The sequence below is a fragment of the Corvus brachyrhynchos genome, unplaced genomic scaffold (assembly GCF_000691975.1).
Source record: "Corvus brachyrhynchos isolate BGI_N302 unplaced genomic scaffold, ASM69197v1 scaffold188, whole genome shotgun sequence".
In the NCBI taxonomy this organism is placed as follows: domain Eukaryota; kingdom Metazoa; phylum Chordata; class Aves; order Passeriformes; family Corvidae; genus Corvus; species Corvus brachyrhynchos.
The window spans coordinates 1,172,054-1,191,543 of NW_008239647.1; the positions used below are offsets into that span (position 1 = coordinate 1,172,054).

The 19,490-nt window shown below is 39.5% G+C and overlaps 2 protein-coding genes across 2 annotated transcripts in view; both read left to right on the forward strand.

Annotated features, from left to right (window-relative positions):
• LOC103621085 (potassium channel subfamily K member 16) overlaps positions 1 to 18,422 on the forward strand; it is an 18,451-nt gene extending 29 nt beyond the window's left edge. Inside the window, exons 1-6 of the mRNA XM_008639830.2 lie at positions 1 to 6,272; positions 10,100 to 10,214; positions 10,755 to 10,921; positions 13,272 to 13,437; positions 14,734 to 14,962; positions 15,242 to 18,422. The exon at positions 1 to 6,272 is cut by the window's left edge and continues 29 nt beyond it. Of these exons, the coding sequence (XP_008638052.1) occupies positions 6,060 to 6,272; positions 10,100 to 10,214; positions 10,755 to 10,921; positions 13,272 to 13,437; positions 14,734 to 14,957 (885 nt within the window). The 5' untranslated portion in view covers positions 1 to 6,059 and the 3' untranslated portion in view covers positions 14,958 to 14,962; positions 15,242 to 18,422. The remainder of the gene's footprint in view (positions 6,273 to 10,099; positions 10,215 to 10,754; positions 10,922 to 13,271; positions 13,438 to 14,733; positions 14,963 to 15,241) is intronic.
• Positions 17,710 to 19,490, forward strand: part of LOC108448635 (potassium channel subfamily K member 17-like) — a 32,870-nt gene continuing 31,089 nt past the window's right edge. The window contains exons 1-2 of the mRNA XM_017742329.1: positions 17,710 to 17,831; positions 19,235 to 19,379. Of these exons, the coding sequence (XP_017597818.1) occupies positions 17,710 to 17,831; positions 19,235 to 19,379 (267 nt within the window). The remainder of the gene's footprint in view (positions 17,832 to 19,234; positions 19,380 to 19,490) is intronic.

Sequence of the window (19,490 nt, forward strand, 5' to 3'; positions counted from 1 at the left end):
GCCACGCCTCATAGCTGGAGAAGAGACTCAGGTTCCAAAATGTTGCTGGGTGAAGCAACTGTCTTTTTTTGTTTCCAGTAAAATACCCATTGTGGTGAATTTATTTGAAGGTGGCTCAAAGGGAATCACTGGTCCAACATCTCCTTCCTTTTGACATTGAAGCATTTCCAATAGCTTTAAGTAACTGGTTAAAAGAAGGATCTCTGCTATCTTCATATGAGTTATGTGATGCTGCTACTACTTGATGATTCAGTGGTCTGTTCTCAGTTTGCCACACATCTCACTCACAGAGAGAAAATAATTCCTTGCTCTCCTGTTTCCAAATTCTCTAGCCTTTTCTTTACACTGTTGTAAATTTGGTGTGAAATTCAATCACTGTTAACAAAGTAGTACCTGATTGGCAACATGGTCTAAGATTAAGATTATATCAGACACTTAAGATCTTGGACAAAAGTGCATCCAGTAATAGAAACCCATATAAATATATAAAACCATGTAAACAGAAAGTCTTTCTTGCATCTTTTGAAAATTTTCATAAGATGATGGGGAAAGAAAAGATTGCTCATTTAGTAAATAATAGTCTTAAGATATAAAGCATTCTCATTTTTAAAAAACTGCCTCCGGTCTTCAAAAATTGCATTTTGTATTCACAGGAAAATTCAGGTTGGAAATTATCTTAGCAGGTCTTTAATCCCACCTCTTCCTCACAAGAACATCAGTTACGAGATCAAACCAAGCTGCTGAGGGCTTTGTTCAGTGTGGTCTTGAAAACCTCCAAGAATGGAGGCCACATAACCTTTCTAAGCAATTCATTCCAATGTTTCACCGTCCTCGCGATGAAAAGGTTTTCCCTTATGTCCCTCCTGAACTTTTCTTTTTGTCATTATCTCTCTTCCTCTCACAAGCCACACTGTGAAAAGCCTGGCTCCAGCTTTTGATGGCCTTCTCTCAGGTGCTGGAGGGCTTCTGGATCTCTTCTCTAAACGTCCATGTGGCTTTGTGAAAGCATTTATTGATTCAAGAAATTTTTGTTGGCCACAGATAAAAAAAGTTCCTTCTTTTAATAGTCTCTCTTCATATAACTTCAAGATTAATTTGAAATAATCCAAGCATTTACTACATTGAAGAAACAACCGGAGGCCCACATTTATCCTGGTCTTGAATCCTCCCTAAGCTACCTGTAAAACAGCATTGCTAAGCATGGAGATCCTCACGCACATCTCACTCCAGTCACTTCACATGATACCTAGTTGGGTTTGGTTCAATGTTCATATGGTAAATACAATTTATTTATTATCTGCAACAAGAATAAATCCAAGTTTCTTTTTTTTCTTTTTTTTTTTTGGTAGAGATTTCTTGAGGAAGTAGCTCTAGAGTGGTAGATTCCATACAGGTATTTCTGGGATTAATTGATGCTGGACATTGTGGATTATCTCATCTTTTATTTCAACATATTTCTAATCTTCTATATAGTTAATTTCAGAAGAAGATATACATCCTCTGGTGTGTTACAGCACTGTAGTTTCTGGGAGGGTCAGGATATGACCCAGACTTATAATAAAGGCCAAGGGCTCTGTTATCATTGATGTTGAATCTGCCAGGGCTCTGTACACAGTCTGGACCTGCATTAATGAAACCCTTGAGCTAACCAGGTTTTGGCTTGGGCATTTCACTATTTCCTGGCCACTGCAGCTTTCCAGAGAGCTCCAAGAAAAAAAATGACATAACCTTATGTTGAGTTTCTCTTTCTTGGAAGATGGACATGCCCTAATTCAATCTTCCTCTGTCACTCCTGTGTTTTTAAAAGAAGAGGTAATGAGGTTCACATGTGTAACGGTGTAAATGTATAATGTCATATATACTTACCTGGTTTAATCAATCACAGGATGCAAGTATTTTATGTCAGTAGCATAAACTGAGAGCGCTTCAACATAATAAAATGTTAAGATCTTGTAAATATTGCCTGTACAAACATGCAGCTGGTGAATATGGATGTCAAGAAGATGAACACCTGGGAATGCCTTGTAACACATAGCATATTTGGTAGCTCTATATAGAATTGGTTTGTCTTTTCAAAGTGCATTTCTAATAACCACAACAATCAAACTTCTGGTTTTATTTTATTTCATATGAATCACTTTTATTGTTGCTTTAATCAATGTTAAACGATCTTTTTCTATTTTTCTATCTTTCACTTCCTGCAATGTTTGCTTTGAAACCTCACCTATAAGACAAGCAAAGTAAATTGACTATTTATAATGGTTACTATTCATGCCTTGATTTGACACCACCACAATAAAAATGAAGACTCCTTTTCCCTTTTCCTTGAGGAAAAGCTCAGGAGCGACACCTGAGATTTTCAAAAGGTTACCTTCTGTTCATTTTAGGGGGCAGCTGCAGTGCTTCATTTGACACAAATAGTGAACTAAACAAATACTTGTATCTGTGGACCAACAGTGGATTTACTCCAGTGCGTTTATACAGATAAAGAACAGAAACAAGATCTACCTCCAATACAGCAATTACAGAATTCAAGGAATCTTTTTTTTCTTCCTGTGGAATCTGTCTGAGAAAAATACTGTTGAAATCTTAAAATTCTTTATAATATTTATCTGAAAATACTTCGTGTTTTCACCTATGTGGACACCAATCAGGAAGTCAAAATGATTGGTTTAAATTTGAAGTGAGAACAAAATCAGAAGTTGAAAATTGCCACATGGCAGTGTCATGCCTGAAGAAATGCAATGGTTCTCGTATTTATATTTAATATGGTTCTAAAATAATTTCCTTAATTCTTCTCTGCAGTGCAGAGTTTAAAAGTCATTCAAGGAGCACAACAAATTAAAATAATTCAGTATTTCCTTGTACAAACTGTTCAGGCTGAAATGCTTAGCTTGTGAAAGAATTAATCCCTGGATCTTTGCATCCACTTTATCAACTAGTACAGAGACTAAAAATCATTCTCCATGAGAAGCTTGAGATCAGGATCAGCCAAGGTATCTTTCAACTGTTTTGTTACTTAATTTAGAAATGCTTATTTGTGTTGATGTAAATTATACTTCTGATCACAATGGTATTTTTCTGGCTTTTGAGAACCAGTGAGGAAAAGTGAGCAAACCATGTCAGTTATTTTTGGCCTGTCTTTTATTTCACATCTATCCGTGTTCAAGATTTGTTAGGGGTTGTAAAAACAATAGGTAAAGCATTTGGAGAACACTGAATCCTTTGATTTTCTCCAAGTAATACATGAAAAGTGATTATTATGTTGATTGTAAACCAGGATGTCATTTAAGTATCTGTCCTTTCCAGAATGGCTCAGATTTTCTATGGGAAAAGCTGGATGCCATTGGGTCAGTCACACTGAGGAAGAAAGATAAGTGAAGGAATAATCAAGGAGATCATGTCCAGTCCTGGATTCAAAACATGCTTTGTGAGAAGTCATTCCCTAGCTTTGAGACCAGATGCACTCTTATGTTCTACATTGGCAGGGAGCACTGAAAAAGCAGGACCTCAGAAGAACAGTCAATTTCCGTGTTCAGCTACTCTTAAAAAGTTCCTGCATTCCATACTTTTTATTTCTAAAGTTTGTGAACTCAGATTTTGTTTATTTTTTAATCAGAAGAGCATTAGAAAAGCAACAAGAGAAGTTAAGACTAGAAAGTGTTCTTTGTCATCCTGTTATAAAAAGCGATTTGCTAGTATTGTTATTTCAGCACATTGTATACTATGCCTTTTTACCTGGAAGCCAAATTTAATTTCCAATGTGGTAAGCCATGCTGAATTCCCTCTTCCAGATTCAGAACTCACACAGAAATCATAAGTCTTCAGTTTGCTTCCAAATGCACATATTTGGGTTTCTTTTTTCCTGTGGCAAGGCATAACTTCTGGGCTGCTGCACAGAATCTGGCTTTATTTGGTTCCTATATTGCAGCTTGACACTAGAGGGGGAAAGAACCAAACCAGTAGGAATAACTATAGTATAGAAATAAACACACCTTGATGATATTAGTGACTCAGTTTGCAACACCCTCAGAAAATGTAGATCTCAAAAGTAAGCCTGAGTGGAAATTTTTTCTTAAGGTATAATTTACCCTGCCAAGTTCGTCAGCTGGAATGCTTTGTTGCTCTGAACTGGAAAGAATAGAAGAGGACAAAAAACTGATTAAGTGCTGTATTTGTTCATTTATATCTTATAGTTTCATACCCTTAATTGTGGAATGTACTTCAACGGAGGAAATTTGTGCCAGCCCAGCTGTGCACAACTCCATGGTTTGCATCCATTGCAGAAAACCAGTAGGCTGGCATTCTCTCGGCCTGGTAGTCATAGGTCCTATCAACAACAACCCAGCAAACACCTGGATCTCCCACCAGAGACAGCCCTGCTAGTGCAACACCCCATGCTTCTCTACCCATATCATTTCACTAGGAATGGAATAACAAGCTGTACCTTTTAGTTATGGAAGTCAGAAACAAGAGTGATGGTCTTGCTAGATACTGTGTAAAGAATTGTCATCCTTAGCACAGACCAAGAGAAGGCCTTCCATCAGTGATTATAAGCTGGATGTCTCAGCTGATTCAGATCAGGTTGCTTCGTAATGTTGTTGCAGTACTCAGTAATATCAATGCTATTGTAACTTCCATCTCCCAAATGTTTCGCTTTTCCAGTTGAAAAGAAACATCAGAGCAATCAAGGCACATTGCACTTTCCTGTTGAAATATTTCTATTCCCCCCACTCACACTGACAGAGTGGTCCCAGAAAAAGTCCAGGATGGTCTCCTGGGAATTAACCACAAAAGTTTTCACTTTTCAGAGTGGTAAGAGGCCTTCTGCTGCCAGTCAGTCATCCTCCTCTGGATAATGGCTGGCCCCAGGTTACGAGCACAGTACAAATGGCAAGTCCGGGGATTTTCCCAGATACAGATATGAATTAAATCATTTTTTCAGTCTTTTTCTGTGAGCACTACCTCTTGTTTGAAGGTAGATGTAAAACCATCTGAATGCTAAGCAAAGTAGAGATATTTATATCCAGAACATTTTAACAGTAAGAGAGTGTAATAACAAATTTGCAGCCCTAGCCACCTGGCCATCTTCCTCTGCATGTGTGTGTGAGTGTGTGTTTGTTTTCTTTCAGAAGCAGTGTGACACAGATGACACTTGCCATAAAGCTCTTCCTACAGAAAAAAATGCAAGCCCAGCTCATTTCGAGTGCATGATAATTATTAAGGCTTCCATGAGTGAAACTCTGATACATTTTAGCTAATGATTAACCTTAAGCCCTCCTTCCCCCATATGTATTTGGATTAAAAGGGCAATACAGAGACTGAAAGCAGTAGGCATGAGTGGTTTATTCCCTAACTCAGTGGACTAAAGGGTGGAGTCATCTGACAGAGTTCAGGAGCAGTAGGCCAGGCAGTGAGGGGATTGATCTTATTAGGACTAGAAAATAAAGAGGTTCTGTTGTGTGACCAAGTTGAATTCAGGATGTCTGTAAGCTTCACCATGCTGGTTTTACTGGTGCCAGCAATGTTTGTGTGGTACAGACAGCAGCTATTGACTTTTCCATTTATTCAGCTCCCTACTCTTCTTTCTTCTGGGGAGTCTGCTGTAATTAGAGAGTTTAGAGCATTTTCTTGTACACAAGTCTAGTGTTTAGAGTAAGGCTTTACTTGTCAAGACTTTTAAGAGTCTATCTGTGACTCCATATGTATATGACCTGGGGTAAGTCATATAACCGCAGTTTTGATTCAGCTTCCCAGCCTGGAAATCAATACCAACCTCAGAGGGCTTTATTCATTTGATTGAGATCTTTAGATAAAACATTCTGATTCACAATTCTTATCAAGCCCTTTATTTTAGATAGAGAACAGATGTGGAGGGGTAAAATTTCTCTGTTAGTCTCATTTTGTAAGCCCTGATACCCTGATGTTCTATTGAAAAATTCTCCAGGGCAATAGCTGGGAACATGGGTGTGTGATTCCTGGGTGTTTTGGGTAGGTCACATCTTGGGACAGTAACCTATGAAGTACTGAGCAGGAACTGGCAAGGGCAGATCAGCAGCATGCCCCTCCTCAGCATGCACAGCCGGCAGATCAGCTGGACTCCACTGCTGGTACTGGGTTATCTCTTTTACCTCCTCCTGGGTGCTATGGTGTTCCAGCTGCTGGAGAAGCAGGCAGAGACACATTTTCGGGACCAGTTCCAGCTGGAAAAGCTCAAGTTCCTGCAGAACTACACATGCTTGGACAGACAAGCCCTGGAGCAGTTTGTACAGGTAAGAGGAAAGGGTTCCCATTATTTTGGCTCACACATTATTTTCATTAGAAGAAATTATACTATTGGGACCAAGCATGATATAAACTGATCAGCTGACCATAATACTAAATATCTAACTCTATAAATAACTCAAGCCCATTCATATACTTCCTTATCTTGATCTATGGAATTACTTTCTTTCCCCAGTCACAAACTCCCAAAATATGTAAATGTGGTGATGCACTTGCGCTACCTTGCAGTAATTTCAACTTCATGGTTCTCATCTCCCTCATTAATTATTACTGGAAATTATGCATGGGAACAAAAAACAAGAATCAAATCTAAAGAAGTAGGTTGCCCTTCCAGGGTTCTCCAGTCCAAACCTGTGCAAATCCTGCCCTTTTGTACTAGAACTTGTATACTGCCTTTGAAGGTGGTCCTGCACTTCAGGCCTAAAGAAAAGATAAAGTCAACCATCACAAACTGTGTTATCTATCACTTATAAGAAGAGATAAAGGGCTCTTGTTCAATATGGGTTGTCAATTAATGACATCTTCAATTACATTTTAATCTTTTCCTCAAAACTGGCTAAAGATAAATTATTCGACCTTTCCTGGTATTATAGATATATTCTCATACTAGTATTGCAAGAACTGGACATAAATCCTTAAAATACCAGTTTCTTTGTGCTCAAAACATACCCAGTTGCAGAGCTGGGTGACTAAACAGTTTGAACTCTTTCTACCATGTCATTAAAACTGATAAAAACTCTAAACAATTTGTACTGCCCAAGTCCGAGGACTTCCATGAAGGTGTATGATTCTGATCAACGAAAAGCTCAGATTTTGTATATGGATTTAAGCTTACAGTGAAGTTCAGATTAGAAAGGGTAGAAAAGGTGCCTGACCCTCTGTCTACAAAGCCAATGTTCTGATTACTAATACTGTGATCTATTACTTGTGGAACATTGGGCATTGGCCAGAAAATTACTAGAGTTTTCAAGAACTTACATGCCTAAAACCATGTCTATTTTTTTTCACCTTCATGACTTGGTGATATTACATGTCCTTCCCTTACCTCTCCGATAGTGACTGCAGAGGTGAAAACCTGATTCTCGTTCTAAACCCAGCTGTGATATCTTAAGGGATTGAAAGATTTAGTTAAAACTCCTCTACCGTCAAAATATTAGGGGAGGTCACACGTGTCCAGATTCTTCTCCCTCTGACTCCAGTGGAGTTTTCTTAGCCCTGCCGTGCCACTCAGAGAATCGCATTTTGCTGCCGTGTCTCTGCTGAATTAGTTTCACCTGTAAGCTGTTCCAGATAAAACCGGCTGAGGGCACCAAATCATCTATAATGCACCAAGCTTCAACGTACTGAGACTTGGTAGTCCTCAAGGTACATGTGAGTGCAGGTGCTCTCTGACCTATACGTTGCTTATAAGACCTGTTAGGAAATTTGTCTAACTCTTACTAATATTAGCGAATACTAGTCTTCCCATATTAAATCTCTGATGCAGGGAAGCAGTTGTGTCTCTGCATGTTTTAACTATATGGTTAAGGAGGCCTGTTCATCATGTCACAAGTTCCAGTCTGAAAAGCCATGGTAGTTAGACTGCAGTGACACACAGCCCCTGGACTCAGTCTATTCAGCTAACAGCTATAAGATGTCTTGTCTTAATGCCCATTCTTTAAACCTAAATCCTGAAATGTGAGATTCAACCCAGATTCATTAAGTTTTGACTCCATTGTGCATGAAACAAATTCCTGCAATTTCATGTCAATAAACTGCATTGATTCTGCATGGCTAAAACTGCCTAGCTGAGAGATGGCTCTGAGCTGCAGCTCCTAACATGAGCAGCCTGGAGCTTTGGGAAAGTGCAAATCCAAACTCTAATGATCTGATAAGTGTACTTTGGTCAGGAAATTATGCCAGTCTGACAGCTGAGAAGCAAATGCATTGAGTAAGGAGTCCCTGTTTTGATCATGTCCATACTTTTTCAGTCTCAAAGGACATGATATAAATACAGCCCAAAAGGACCAAATCCTTGTTTATGACCACAAGTGGCTGCAATGTGCATTGGCAGGGGGACAGGAGCAGAAACAGCAGGCAGTTTTTATTCTCTCCACATCCTACTATAGCTTAATGAAGGTTTCATATTCTTACTGTAAATTACAGCACATCGCTTTTACATACTGACAACTTCTCTCCCAAAGGCAACAGCTAATGTTCACCAGCCATTCAGCAGCTGCTATAACCCTTATCTGAGCTGTAGATGAAAGGAGCCAGGAGCCATTGTAACTGTCCCACAGGAACCTGTTTGTTGGGCACCAGGATGCCATTTCATTCATGGGGTTCTTTCATAGGGTTGGTACTTAACAGCATCAATTATACCAAGGAATGTGACCTTGTCAGACTGTGTCTGAAAGGTTCCACATTCAAAGTTGCCTTACTCTTCTGTGTTGTCTCTCATGATGTGAATGTAACTCCTGTGAACTCCTGTGCATTGAAATGCACAGAACTGTGTAGGGTTCCTTACAGGAATAAATTAAACCTGTGATTATTTCAAAATACTCACACCTCAGTAGCTTCTGTGTCCTCCTTCTTAGCAGCAAATGAAATAAGTGACTCGAAAATTTGATGTGTTGAATTCTTCTCATTCTAAGAAAAGGCTTTTAATGGATAATGTAAAGTTCTTTGTCATTGAAAATAAGCTCTGCTGACACTTCAGTCATGAGGTCACATGTGATGATATCCAGCAGCCCTCTGATAAATTTGACCAATGCTGTAGGATTTTTTACTGAAGGAATAAGATTAGCTAATAAATTTAGGATATTCAGTCCACCAGTATAGATCAGCGAATATTGCAAATCCTGTCCAAAATCAGATACCTTGTAGTGGGTATGTTCATTTAAAAAGCAATCTTTTTGGGAGTGGCTACCATTTGAATCAAAAAAGAGTATCTTCTTTGGTCTCATACTCCTGAAACCAGCTAAAGCTGGAGCTGCTATTGACTCCTGTTCATGTCTTGCATCATACAAAGTCTTTAGAAGTGATGAACAAGTAATTCCTTCAAGCATTTTGCAAAATTACAAAGCTGCTTTGTGACAAACGGGGGGATTCTTAAAACCTTGACCACTGAGTAGAAGGAAACCAGTCTCCCATAAAGAAATCATTAGGGACAGCAAAGGAACACAATCTTCATTAAGGCAGTTAACAGGATATTTGATGCAGGAGCAGTAATTTTTTGGCACACAGTAGTTTTGGTCATATGGTAAGATCTATCTGGAATAGCAGAGAATATTTTATTAGTTAATCTTTCAGACTAGGAGAAGCCTAATTGTCACTGAAAATTCTATGGAAGTCATAACCAAAACCAGTAATTCATCCTTACTAGTACTTACATGGAGGAAACAGAAATGACCATGTTCCCCATGCCCCTGCCCACAGACAAAACTATACATTTACACATGCCTAAATTAAAAAATTGAATGAGATGAATGGATTACAGAAGGAGAGAAGAGGACTACCTTTATTTTTTATGGCACAACTTTTTTTTCCCGGTTTGATCACTTTGGGGAATTGTCCCCTCCCTTCCCCTCAGATTTCATCTAGTTGGGGAACCTATCGTATTTCAATGATCTGTTCTTCTGTAGCAAGAGTTCAAGTTCCTGGCCAGCTCTTTTTCCAAGTTTTGCCATGTCAGCATAAGTTCTTTTTAGTCCAACTCTACCCTGTTATCTACACTGTTTATCACTCTGCTTGCTCAAGATGGAAAACAGTATTTACTTATCTCTATTTCTGACATTCTTCCTCATCTTTGCTCCTTTGACCTTTTCCGCTTCAGGTCCTCATGGAAGCATGGGAAAAAGGGGTCAACCCAGAAGGAAATTCTACAAATCCCAGTAACTGGGACTTCAGCAACTCCTTCTTTTTTGCAGGAACTGTTGTCACCACTATAGGTGAGGTACTCTCTTTCCTTAAAAACTGTTTCCTCCAACTGTCCTGTAAAGCCCCCAGAAATGTGTAATTGGTGGACAGAATAGGACAGAATACACCTGCAATCAACTACTGTGGGTCATGGTTTTCTATTGGTTTCCAATTATGCCTGTTATTTTTCTGTATCCAGTATTTTATACTTGCAAAGAAAGCTGAGGGCCTACTTGGTACATGCAAGATCATTTTGTACATGGACAGCACATCTTTAGGTTGCTTTGAAGCACTGAGTTGCACTCACCACAAAATCAGAGACCTATAGAAAGTTACAACAGTACCTGGAAGAGTAATATTTTTCATGTTTAATTTTCAGCTAGTAGTAGTGAATGCACAAGGTTTCATCATAAGCAATGGCAATTCGCAGACAGATTTCATTGCAGAAAATCATGGATACACAGGTTCCTGAAGCTAAATGTAGTTGAGCTTCCAAGCTTACGAACGCTCCATGATGCCTGCAGCTTGACAGTAAAGCCTTTTCATGTAGCTGTTTCCTTCTTTTTTTCCAGGTTATGGTAACTTGTCCCCCAGCACAGTGGCAGGGCAGATCTTCTGTGTGTTTTATGCCTTATTTGGAGTGCCCCTCAACCTGGCCTTCCTTAATCAGCTGGGAAAAGGTCTCAATGCTCATCTGCTTACCCTGGAAAGATGGGTGCAAAAGCCAGGGCGTGCCCAGGTACAGTGTCAATTTACCATTTGTTTTCACGATTTTAAAACTAGTTAAAGTTCTTTTCTCAGATAGCTGCTGCTGCTGCTAGGTTAGATTTCCTTGGGTGAACCACAGCAGTTACGTGGCCTTCTCTATCAGAAACCTGATACACTCAGTTTACCTACGATAGCTTTAAAGCTATAGGCTTTTGCTTGAGGGACCCTAGATTTGCCTTTTTAAAACCTTACTCAGCAAAACCATGGACCTGGTGACCTTGGCAGAATACGTGCATGTACACACATTGCCAAATCAAGCTCTTATTCTCCAGCCTATGCCAACATCTCTCCAGAGTCGAGCTTGACACTGTGAAAAGACAATTTATTTTTATTGGCCTCCTGATCTGGCTGGAATTAGCTTTCCTGTTGTGCCAGCAACTTAGCACTTCCTTCCTTTTCTTTTCTTAAAATGCAAATACTCCTTCTCCTTACTTACAGTTTATTGGTGAGTTGTTGAACTAGTCCAGACATTTTTTAATAAGAAAAGCACTGATAATGGAAAATACACGAAGGTCATTTATTACAAAGTTAGTGCATGTTTCTGAGAAAAGGGTCAATGAATTGACCCCTTCAGCTAGGGAAAAGGGAGATTAGATATGTGAGATATGTTGAAACATTTCAGAGTTCTGGCACAAGTTTTTTCTTTTACATTTGTAAAATCTCTTGAGTCAGTACATTCTCTATCTACAATGGGAAAGCTATAAAGGTACCGTCAAATGCAGACTTGGATTATATAAGCAAGAAATTCTTTAGCTGCATAACCTCTGTCTGTTCCCCAAACCCATGCAGCTCTACCGCCAGAAGGATTTTCATTCTAGTATAGCTGCATCTTTACTGAGATTTCTAATAGCACCTCAAGGATGTGATCTTTTTTTTTTTCCCTTTTCACTCCTGAGTTGACACCTCATTTCTGACAGAACTCCTATGATCAGACAAACCTTTGGAGCTCTATCTGCTTGTTTGATCTGAAAAGCTTATTCAAGGAAGTTTGTTTATCTCCTTACAATTTTGTCATGCTCTGCGAAATTAATTGCAATCAGTTCTTCGTTATTCCTGACTTACCGTTCCCTACATCATAGGTTTATACCAGAAAGTTCTTAAAAGACAGGTTAAAAAGTAAAACTGTGCATTTTGATATACATTTTTATGCAAAGTTTATTACATAATTAAATGCTATTACAATACTGGAATGAAGTAAATGAGAACAACTGAATTATATATCAGCTATAATCATGTCAATCAGTAATTGTCAAGCTGCTCTGCAAATGAGACAAGTATCATTACACAGCTAGAGAGACACGACACATAATACAGAAATGACTTGTCAAAGTCACCCAGTCATCTCAAGCCAAGTTTCTCAAGCTCAGAGCATTATTTTTTATGTGAAATAATTCAGAGAGAGAAATTAAAACATGATATCTGGACCTTCCACTTTATAAACAGTGGTTTGGCTTTTCACCCAGTCACAATAGACTCATTAATATAAATCATACTCCAGTTTGATTGCCCTGCAGGACATTTTTAAAGAATTGCAATGAGTTTGCATCAGCCCACACATCATTAGTCAAAAGTTCACCAGAATGTGTTCCCTGGAAACCCATGAGTTCCTGATCATCAGTCCTAAACTCCTAAAATCCCTTCAGGACCCATCCACTGACCATTCTTTGTACCTATCTACTGCAGTCACATATACGGTAACTTATCTCCCCGAAGGCAGATGTTTGTCCTGAGAGGCACAGATCTGCCCTGTGCTAACACAAACCAGCTCTGCTCTGAGCACTTCTAAGCTAAAAATGAAAGCAGGCAAACTGACTTAACTTAGGTTTCATCCAAACATATTTTTGGCTGAGCTCTTGCAAGCCACTTTATAAATCTTTGGAAGCAGTCATAGTGAAAAGAACCCTAATTTGTTCTTGCCAATCTTTGTATCATGAGTTATGCAGTACTTGGTGATCTTCCTCAAAGACAGAAGCTAGGTGACTACAAGAGCATCTCCACTTGAATTGAAATTGTAAAATGAGTATTTCACTCCTATGGATGTCATAGTAAATCTGAAAATATGGCTCATTGCAAAAAGCTTTTAAAAATCCTTCTTTTTTTCCTAGTTTTAAGATTTTTTTTTGTTTCATGGTTAAGTATAATATCTACATGCAAACAGTGAACTCAGCCTGCGGTACATGGAAGCATTGGCTTGTCCTTCCTTGTCTTGCCATTGCTCCCAGGTGGAGTGGGATTGTGATTGAAAAGTAAAACAGACCCAGCAATTTTGATAAGACAACTGCTCCATGCTGTTTAGCTGCCATCTTCCTCTTCTCTTTCAGGTGGTTCAAACATTGGCAGTGGCCATCTTCCTGACCACTGGGACCTTGCTTTTCCTGGTGTTCCCACCGTTAGTCTTCAGTTATGTAGAAGGCTGGAGCTATGGAGAAGGTTTTTACTTCACCTTCATCACCCTGAGCACCATTGGATTTGGGGACTATGTAGTAGGTAAAAAAGAACATGAACTGGATTGAGCTTTGTTGAAATTCATTACTCTAGTACAAAACTAAATACAGGGAGCATAGATATCCATTCCACTATAGATCTGGTCAAGATCAGCCAGACTGGTAATAATGAGCTAATGTATTATAAGTTATGAGCATTTTTCTCTTGACAGCCAACCTGAGAGTCACCCAACTCCCTTCACACATGCCACTGAACACTTATCCAAGGGTGTCTGTGTCCAGGCTGGTACAAATGTTATCAAGAGTGACAGGTGGAATATAAATAAAATTCATTTGTCATTATTAAGCCTTTGAACCACCCTTTTCTAACAGTGATTTGTTTTAGCAAGAGCCTACCATTCCCAACAACAAACCATATCAAATATTAAATAAGCAGTACTTCAAATGGGGAGGACATTATTGACAACCACAGGATGCCTCTAAAAGAAGACAAACCCAGTGATATTACATAGTCTTTAGACCTCTAGGTTGAGAGCATCATGGTAGAGACACGTGAGGGGCTATTTTTCCACAAACTTATTTGAACAAATGCATAATCTTAACAGTTTATGTCTAATGTGTTTATTTGTTAAAACCACTAGGGTTTCTTACTTCACAAGTGATAGCTCTCCTCTCCTACAGTTCATGACTATGTCCCAAAAGGAGATAAAAAAGAATCCAGTACTGAAACACTGTGGAGTTTCATGATGATCTGAATGACAGAGACTAAATGAATAGCTAGAGTGTTGTCCTGTGACTGTATCAGCATTGTTTGTCCATGTTGTGGAAATATCAAACCAGGGATTAAGATTCTCATAACCACTTAATTAAAATGGCTGCATTTCCCATATTATCCAAGTGATTGCAAATCCCAGGTGTATCAGCCTCCAAAAAGCAATCACTATATCACTAAATTGTAGCTTCCTAAATCATCTGAGATCCCCTGTGTGCCTCTTGAGTAAAATATGGTTAATATGGATTCAACATTTAATTTCCAAGATGTTTTTCCTTTGTTGTTGGATAGGAGCCATTGACTTTGAGCATCCCTGATTAATATCAGATATGGCTATTTCTATTATATAGCCTCACCTTTGGGGCTTGGATGCTAAATGTGCTAAGCTTCACCTGAGAGTTGGCATTAAAAAAATTTAAAAATAAAAAAAAAATTCTATCTGCTGATAGATCACACAAGCTCATTAACACACACACTTTTGCAAGGAGTGGAGAGGGTCTATGAGTATGTATGGTTAGCAGACCAAAGCTGCCAAGATAAATATGCAGATTTTCCTGGATTTTTCAGGCACAAACCCCAACAAGCACTATATCCCCGTGTACAGGAGCCTAACTGCAATATGGATTGTTTTTGGCTTGGCCTGGCTTGCTCTGGTCTTCAACGTGGGAGCTGACTTGATGGAAAGATACCTTCAGCTAAAGTGGCACAAGTCTGACTTAAGCTTGGCAGAAGGAGCCACCACCAAATTGGAAGATGAACCTGAGCAGCCTAGAATCCATATCCCTAGCTGAGCAAGGTACAAAGAAAGCAGTCTTGAAACTGCATCTTTCATCTGTATCTCACACTAAGCAACCCCTGTGGATAAAGGACAAAACCACAGGTTGTGGACTGTTTCCTAAGGAGGAAATGTTTCAGATACATGGAAATTTCCACACCCTGTGTAGGCATCAGCCAATTAAAACCCCAGGGAAGAAGCATACATGGCTATACAACTGTCCAAGGATTCATTTTACACTTCTCACTGTAAGGCAACTTCCCCTGAAGTAACCAATTATTATCCTTTCTCTTTCTCTAGTGGGATACAGTTCTAATGGTCACTCATTTTCAAAAAAATCCAGAGTGACTGCCTCCCAGCTTCAATAAGAAGTCATGTCACCAAGAATCTCAAGTGGAAAAAGTCAGGTACAGAAATCTTTCTTCATTTCCAATCAGAAAACAAACAAAACCACAGAGGAATATCATCAGTAATGAACACCTGCTTAATGACATCCATCCAATTAAGATTCAGTTGATATTGTCTGGAATGAGCAGCTTTCATATCAAATGATAGCATTTCTTTATTTTCTGGGCTCGCCTTTCAATTGTGAGGAAATTATGTGTCTGTCCAGCACTACCTGGACTGTTACAGTTCATCTCAGAGTGAACTGCCAGCTCAAAGCAGGTCCTTATCGTGGTTCATTTCACAGCCACTTGATAACAGCACTTTAAACTAAATCTAAAAGCAAGGAGACATCCTTATTTCCAGTCAGATCACAAGCATTATTACAGTCTGGCATTTGCTTTGGGCCAGTTCATAGAAGAGCTATTATGTACCACACAGAACTGATGCTGTACATTTACCTCTAAATAAGGCCAATGATAGGCTCTTGCATTAAATCTTATCCTCAGTCAGGCCCATTGTGTGACCCATGAAGCAGGGAGATTGAATTTATCACAGTTGTTGTAAGTCAAAAGCAGCAGCAGCCATCTCCAAAGGAGCTGAAAAACCAAAGGAGTACATAAAAGCACCTAATGAGACTAGTCACTGAGATGCAGATCTGTAGCCATACTCTCTATCAAAGTAAACTCCAGAAACTTGATAAAACAATTATCCATTCATTGGGTACCATGCTCAATCATCACTAACATGTTCCATGGGTATGCTCGTAACTATATACACACTGCTATTTATTCAGTATGTTTATATCTCATAGTAACCATCAACTAATCCCTTTGAAGTCATTTATAAGTGGGACTTTAGTGTAAAGCATGAGTGCAATATGGCTGGGTACATAGACTAGCCCCAAGCTAGCGTATGTCTGACACACTATAGGAACATGAAATGTCAGCCTTTCAGCAGCTGCTTTGATATTTCGTTTTGGAGAAGTGTCCATAAAACATGTAGAGACTTGTGTAGGTCACTAATCTTTTCCTGCATACTTTCTGAGCTAGATTTTTACTTCTGAGGAGGGTCACAACATATGTTTGTTCTTACACCTGACATGGTGCATGTTTTCTTTGCCAGTTGCTGACTCCTGCATAGTGCAGTGTGGCTACTCAAATCTGAAATGCTGGCATAAAAGAATGCTGGTTATGGTTTATCCAACTAATTTAAAAAATGAATGTTCAAATGCATATCCTGTCCAAGATTTCCCTCATGTCTTACCACTACCTACCTCACAGATTTTTATCGCCTCGGTTTTTGCACTGATCTTCCTCTATGCCCTCAGCTATTCCCATATATTTATGCAATGGCTTTCTCTGTAGACTTTCACTGAGAGCAGCCAACTCTCTCCTGTCTGGCTTTTTGTATCTTTGCAAATCTCATGGGAAACTTTGTCTCTCAGTATTTTCTGTTCTTCAGACAGAATGTTTGCACTTGCACTTGTCAACATCATCACCATCACTGTACTCTGTACCTGCCTTGTGTTAACACCACAAGACACTTTTGGCCTCTTTATGTAAAAGACAAAACTGAAGTTCTGCTGACTGTTCTATCTAACCTGTTCTCTTCACCTTGCCTCTTTCCATGCCTTCTGTACTTTATCAAGCCGTAGTCAGCCACAACACATGCACTAGTCTAAAGGTGATCCTATCCAGTGTTTTACACCATGCTGCATGCCATAATAAAAATGATAAAGAGGTTGATCAGTGATAGAAAGCACTTACTGGCAGTGTTTCTTAAAATTATCCTTACTTGACATCTGACTGCAGGAAGTCTGGATTGTTTTTCCCGCAGTCCAGAAAATTGCTCCTGTATCTGATACTGATTTTGCAAAGTAGCAGCAAATGGTGAGACTACCTCCTGGATTTTTTGCTACTGCTGTGTTTAATAAAGCTGACAGCAACTGCAGCAGTTCTGCAGCTGCCCAACAGAAGACTCAAAAAGCTGCCTTTAAATCAAGCATATGGCCATATTGGAAGAGAAATGAGAAGGATACTGATGCCCTCTCCCGTGTTACATAAGTGATAGAAATTTCTTGCTCATCTTGTCAATTTTTCAAGGTCTTGAAAAGCTCCTAAAGGTCATGCACATCTATAATCAAGGTTACTTCGAGATACATACCGGGAGCACTGGCCCAGTTTTTGACCATGGTGGACCAAGTGCTTTCTGGCAGCCTTCCTCTAATAAAAATGTAGTCATCAAATACCAACTGACCAGCTAAGAAAAGTAATGTGGAAGAACTGTGCAATCACAAGGACTTGCCATGAGCCAGAGGAGCACACGAAAGGGACACTTTTGGTCTAATAACTCATTTTACCAGTGGTGTATTTCCGCACACAATGGAGAACACACATGCTCAGCTCCAGGCATGGAAAACAGCACTTCTGAAGCCTCTGAATGTGGCTCTGCAGGCTGTGGCAGAAGCAATGGCCCAGGCAGCACTCAACTATGATGTGGAAAAGTAGCACTTTGTCTTGAGCAGCTACCACCTGCAGTCCAGCACAGGATATGAAGCAAATGTCCTTCCAAGTTACACTTACCCTTTTAGCCTACTCAACAAGCCCTCCTTCATCCTCAGATATACATGTTGTCCTTCCAGACAACACCGAAGTATCATTGGCAAAGATTTGAGCCTTTCTCTGGGGAAATGTAAATAGAAGACTGACAGACAAATGACATTTCTGAGAATACTCAAGGAAACAGCCATTTAAATATTATATGATTCTGTAAAGGTTTGTTGTGAATCTTGATCTCTTTCTTCCCAGAGTCCTTCTAGTAAGCGCATGCCCGAATGTCCTGCATTTTCACAGTATGTCTTGTAGATAAAAACCCTGAGTCTCACTTGTAATTAATTTTATATATCTTTAGTATAAACATTAAATACTATATGTTTAGTCCATAGTGTTTCATCACAGTTATACTCAGAGCTCTTTGTATAAACTATCTGGGTTTAAATGCAGCTAAAATGTCAAAATGTAGCTCAGATGTGTCTATTTTCTGATCTTCAATGAAAGAGGCAATGAGTATATAAATACTTTTTATTATCTTTGCATTTTTTCTTACTCATGTATATTTTTATAGAAGGTTTTCTTTATATATATATATCATTCCATTTTTTTCTTTAAATATCATTGAGTATTGAACACCCTGAAAGGCCGAATTAAGACTGAGCAAAAAGCAGCGTAATTTTTTTTTTTTTCTAAGACTGCACTCCATACGATATCTTTACACTGGAATTGGTCTAGCCTTTGCATATTAATTTTTGCATCTTGCCAGTGAAACCATGTGTTTATACTAGTCAGTTTAAAGCACATCCCAGAAAACCATGAACTAGCACATTACCGGAACAGTTCCAGTGTGGCAATACATGTTTGGAGGCTGCCTTACTTGTAATACTATGTACACCCCCCTAGCAAAAATGATCACAAGGTAGTGTGAGGAGACATTACTCTCTAACAGCGTATAAAGTCATCCTGTGCAGAAATTTACTGGGTTTATTCCCCTTTATCTCATATTATGTAACAAAATAGATAAATTAAAAGGTTCTTACACACCTAAAGCAATTTGATTATCTATTGGTGAGAGAACAGAAGGGAATATTGGATGCAGTCTTATACAAGAAAACAGAGAAGTCTCAGGAACTACCTATATGAAGAAAGTAGTGCTATGTTTCACAGGTAAACCACGAACTATAAAAAGGCTCTGAAAAAGCTGCTACCTTTTCACTTGTTCCTATCAAAGATTTGTTAAGTTACTAACACCTGTTTGCTGCCTTTTGCATTAGTTTAGCAGCTACGCGAAAGAGGAACGCAGATTTGCGTAGGACGCTAGTGTACTGCTCTCTAAGTAGTGCTAGCTGGGGAGGGAAGCACTTGGCTCTGCTCTGTCGGGAGAGGGACTGGGTAGCATCCTTCGGACGGGCGAATGTGACTCGGTGCTGGCTCCTACTCAGGCACAAGCGGCGCGGAGCAGGGAGCCCTGGGGCAACCTCACGCTTCGGGACAGACAGGTGGGAAGTGGAGCGGCGCATGAGAAGGACGAGGGTGGCGGGGTGGGGTGGGCTGCTGCAGGACGAGCGGCTGGACCACCACCCTTTCCCGGCACAGCCCGGCTCCGGGCT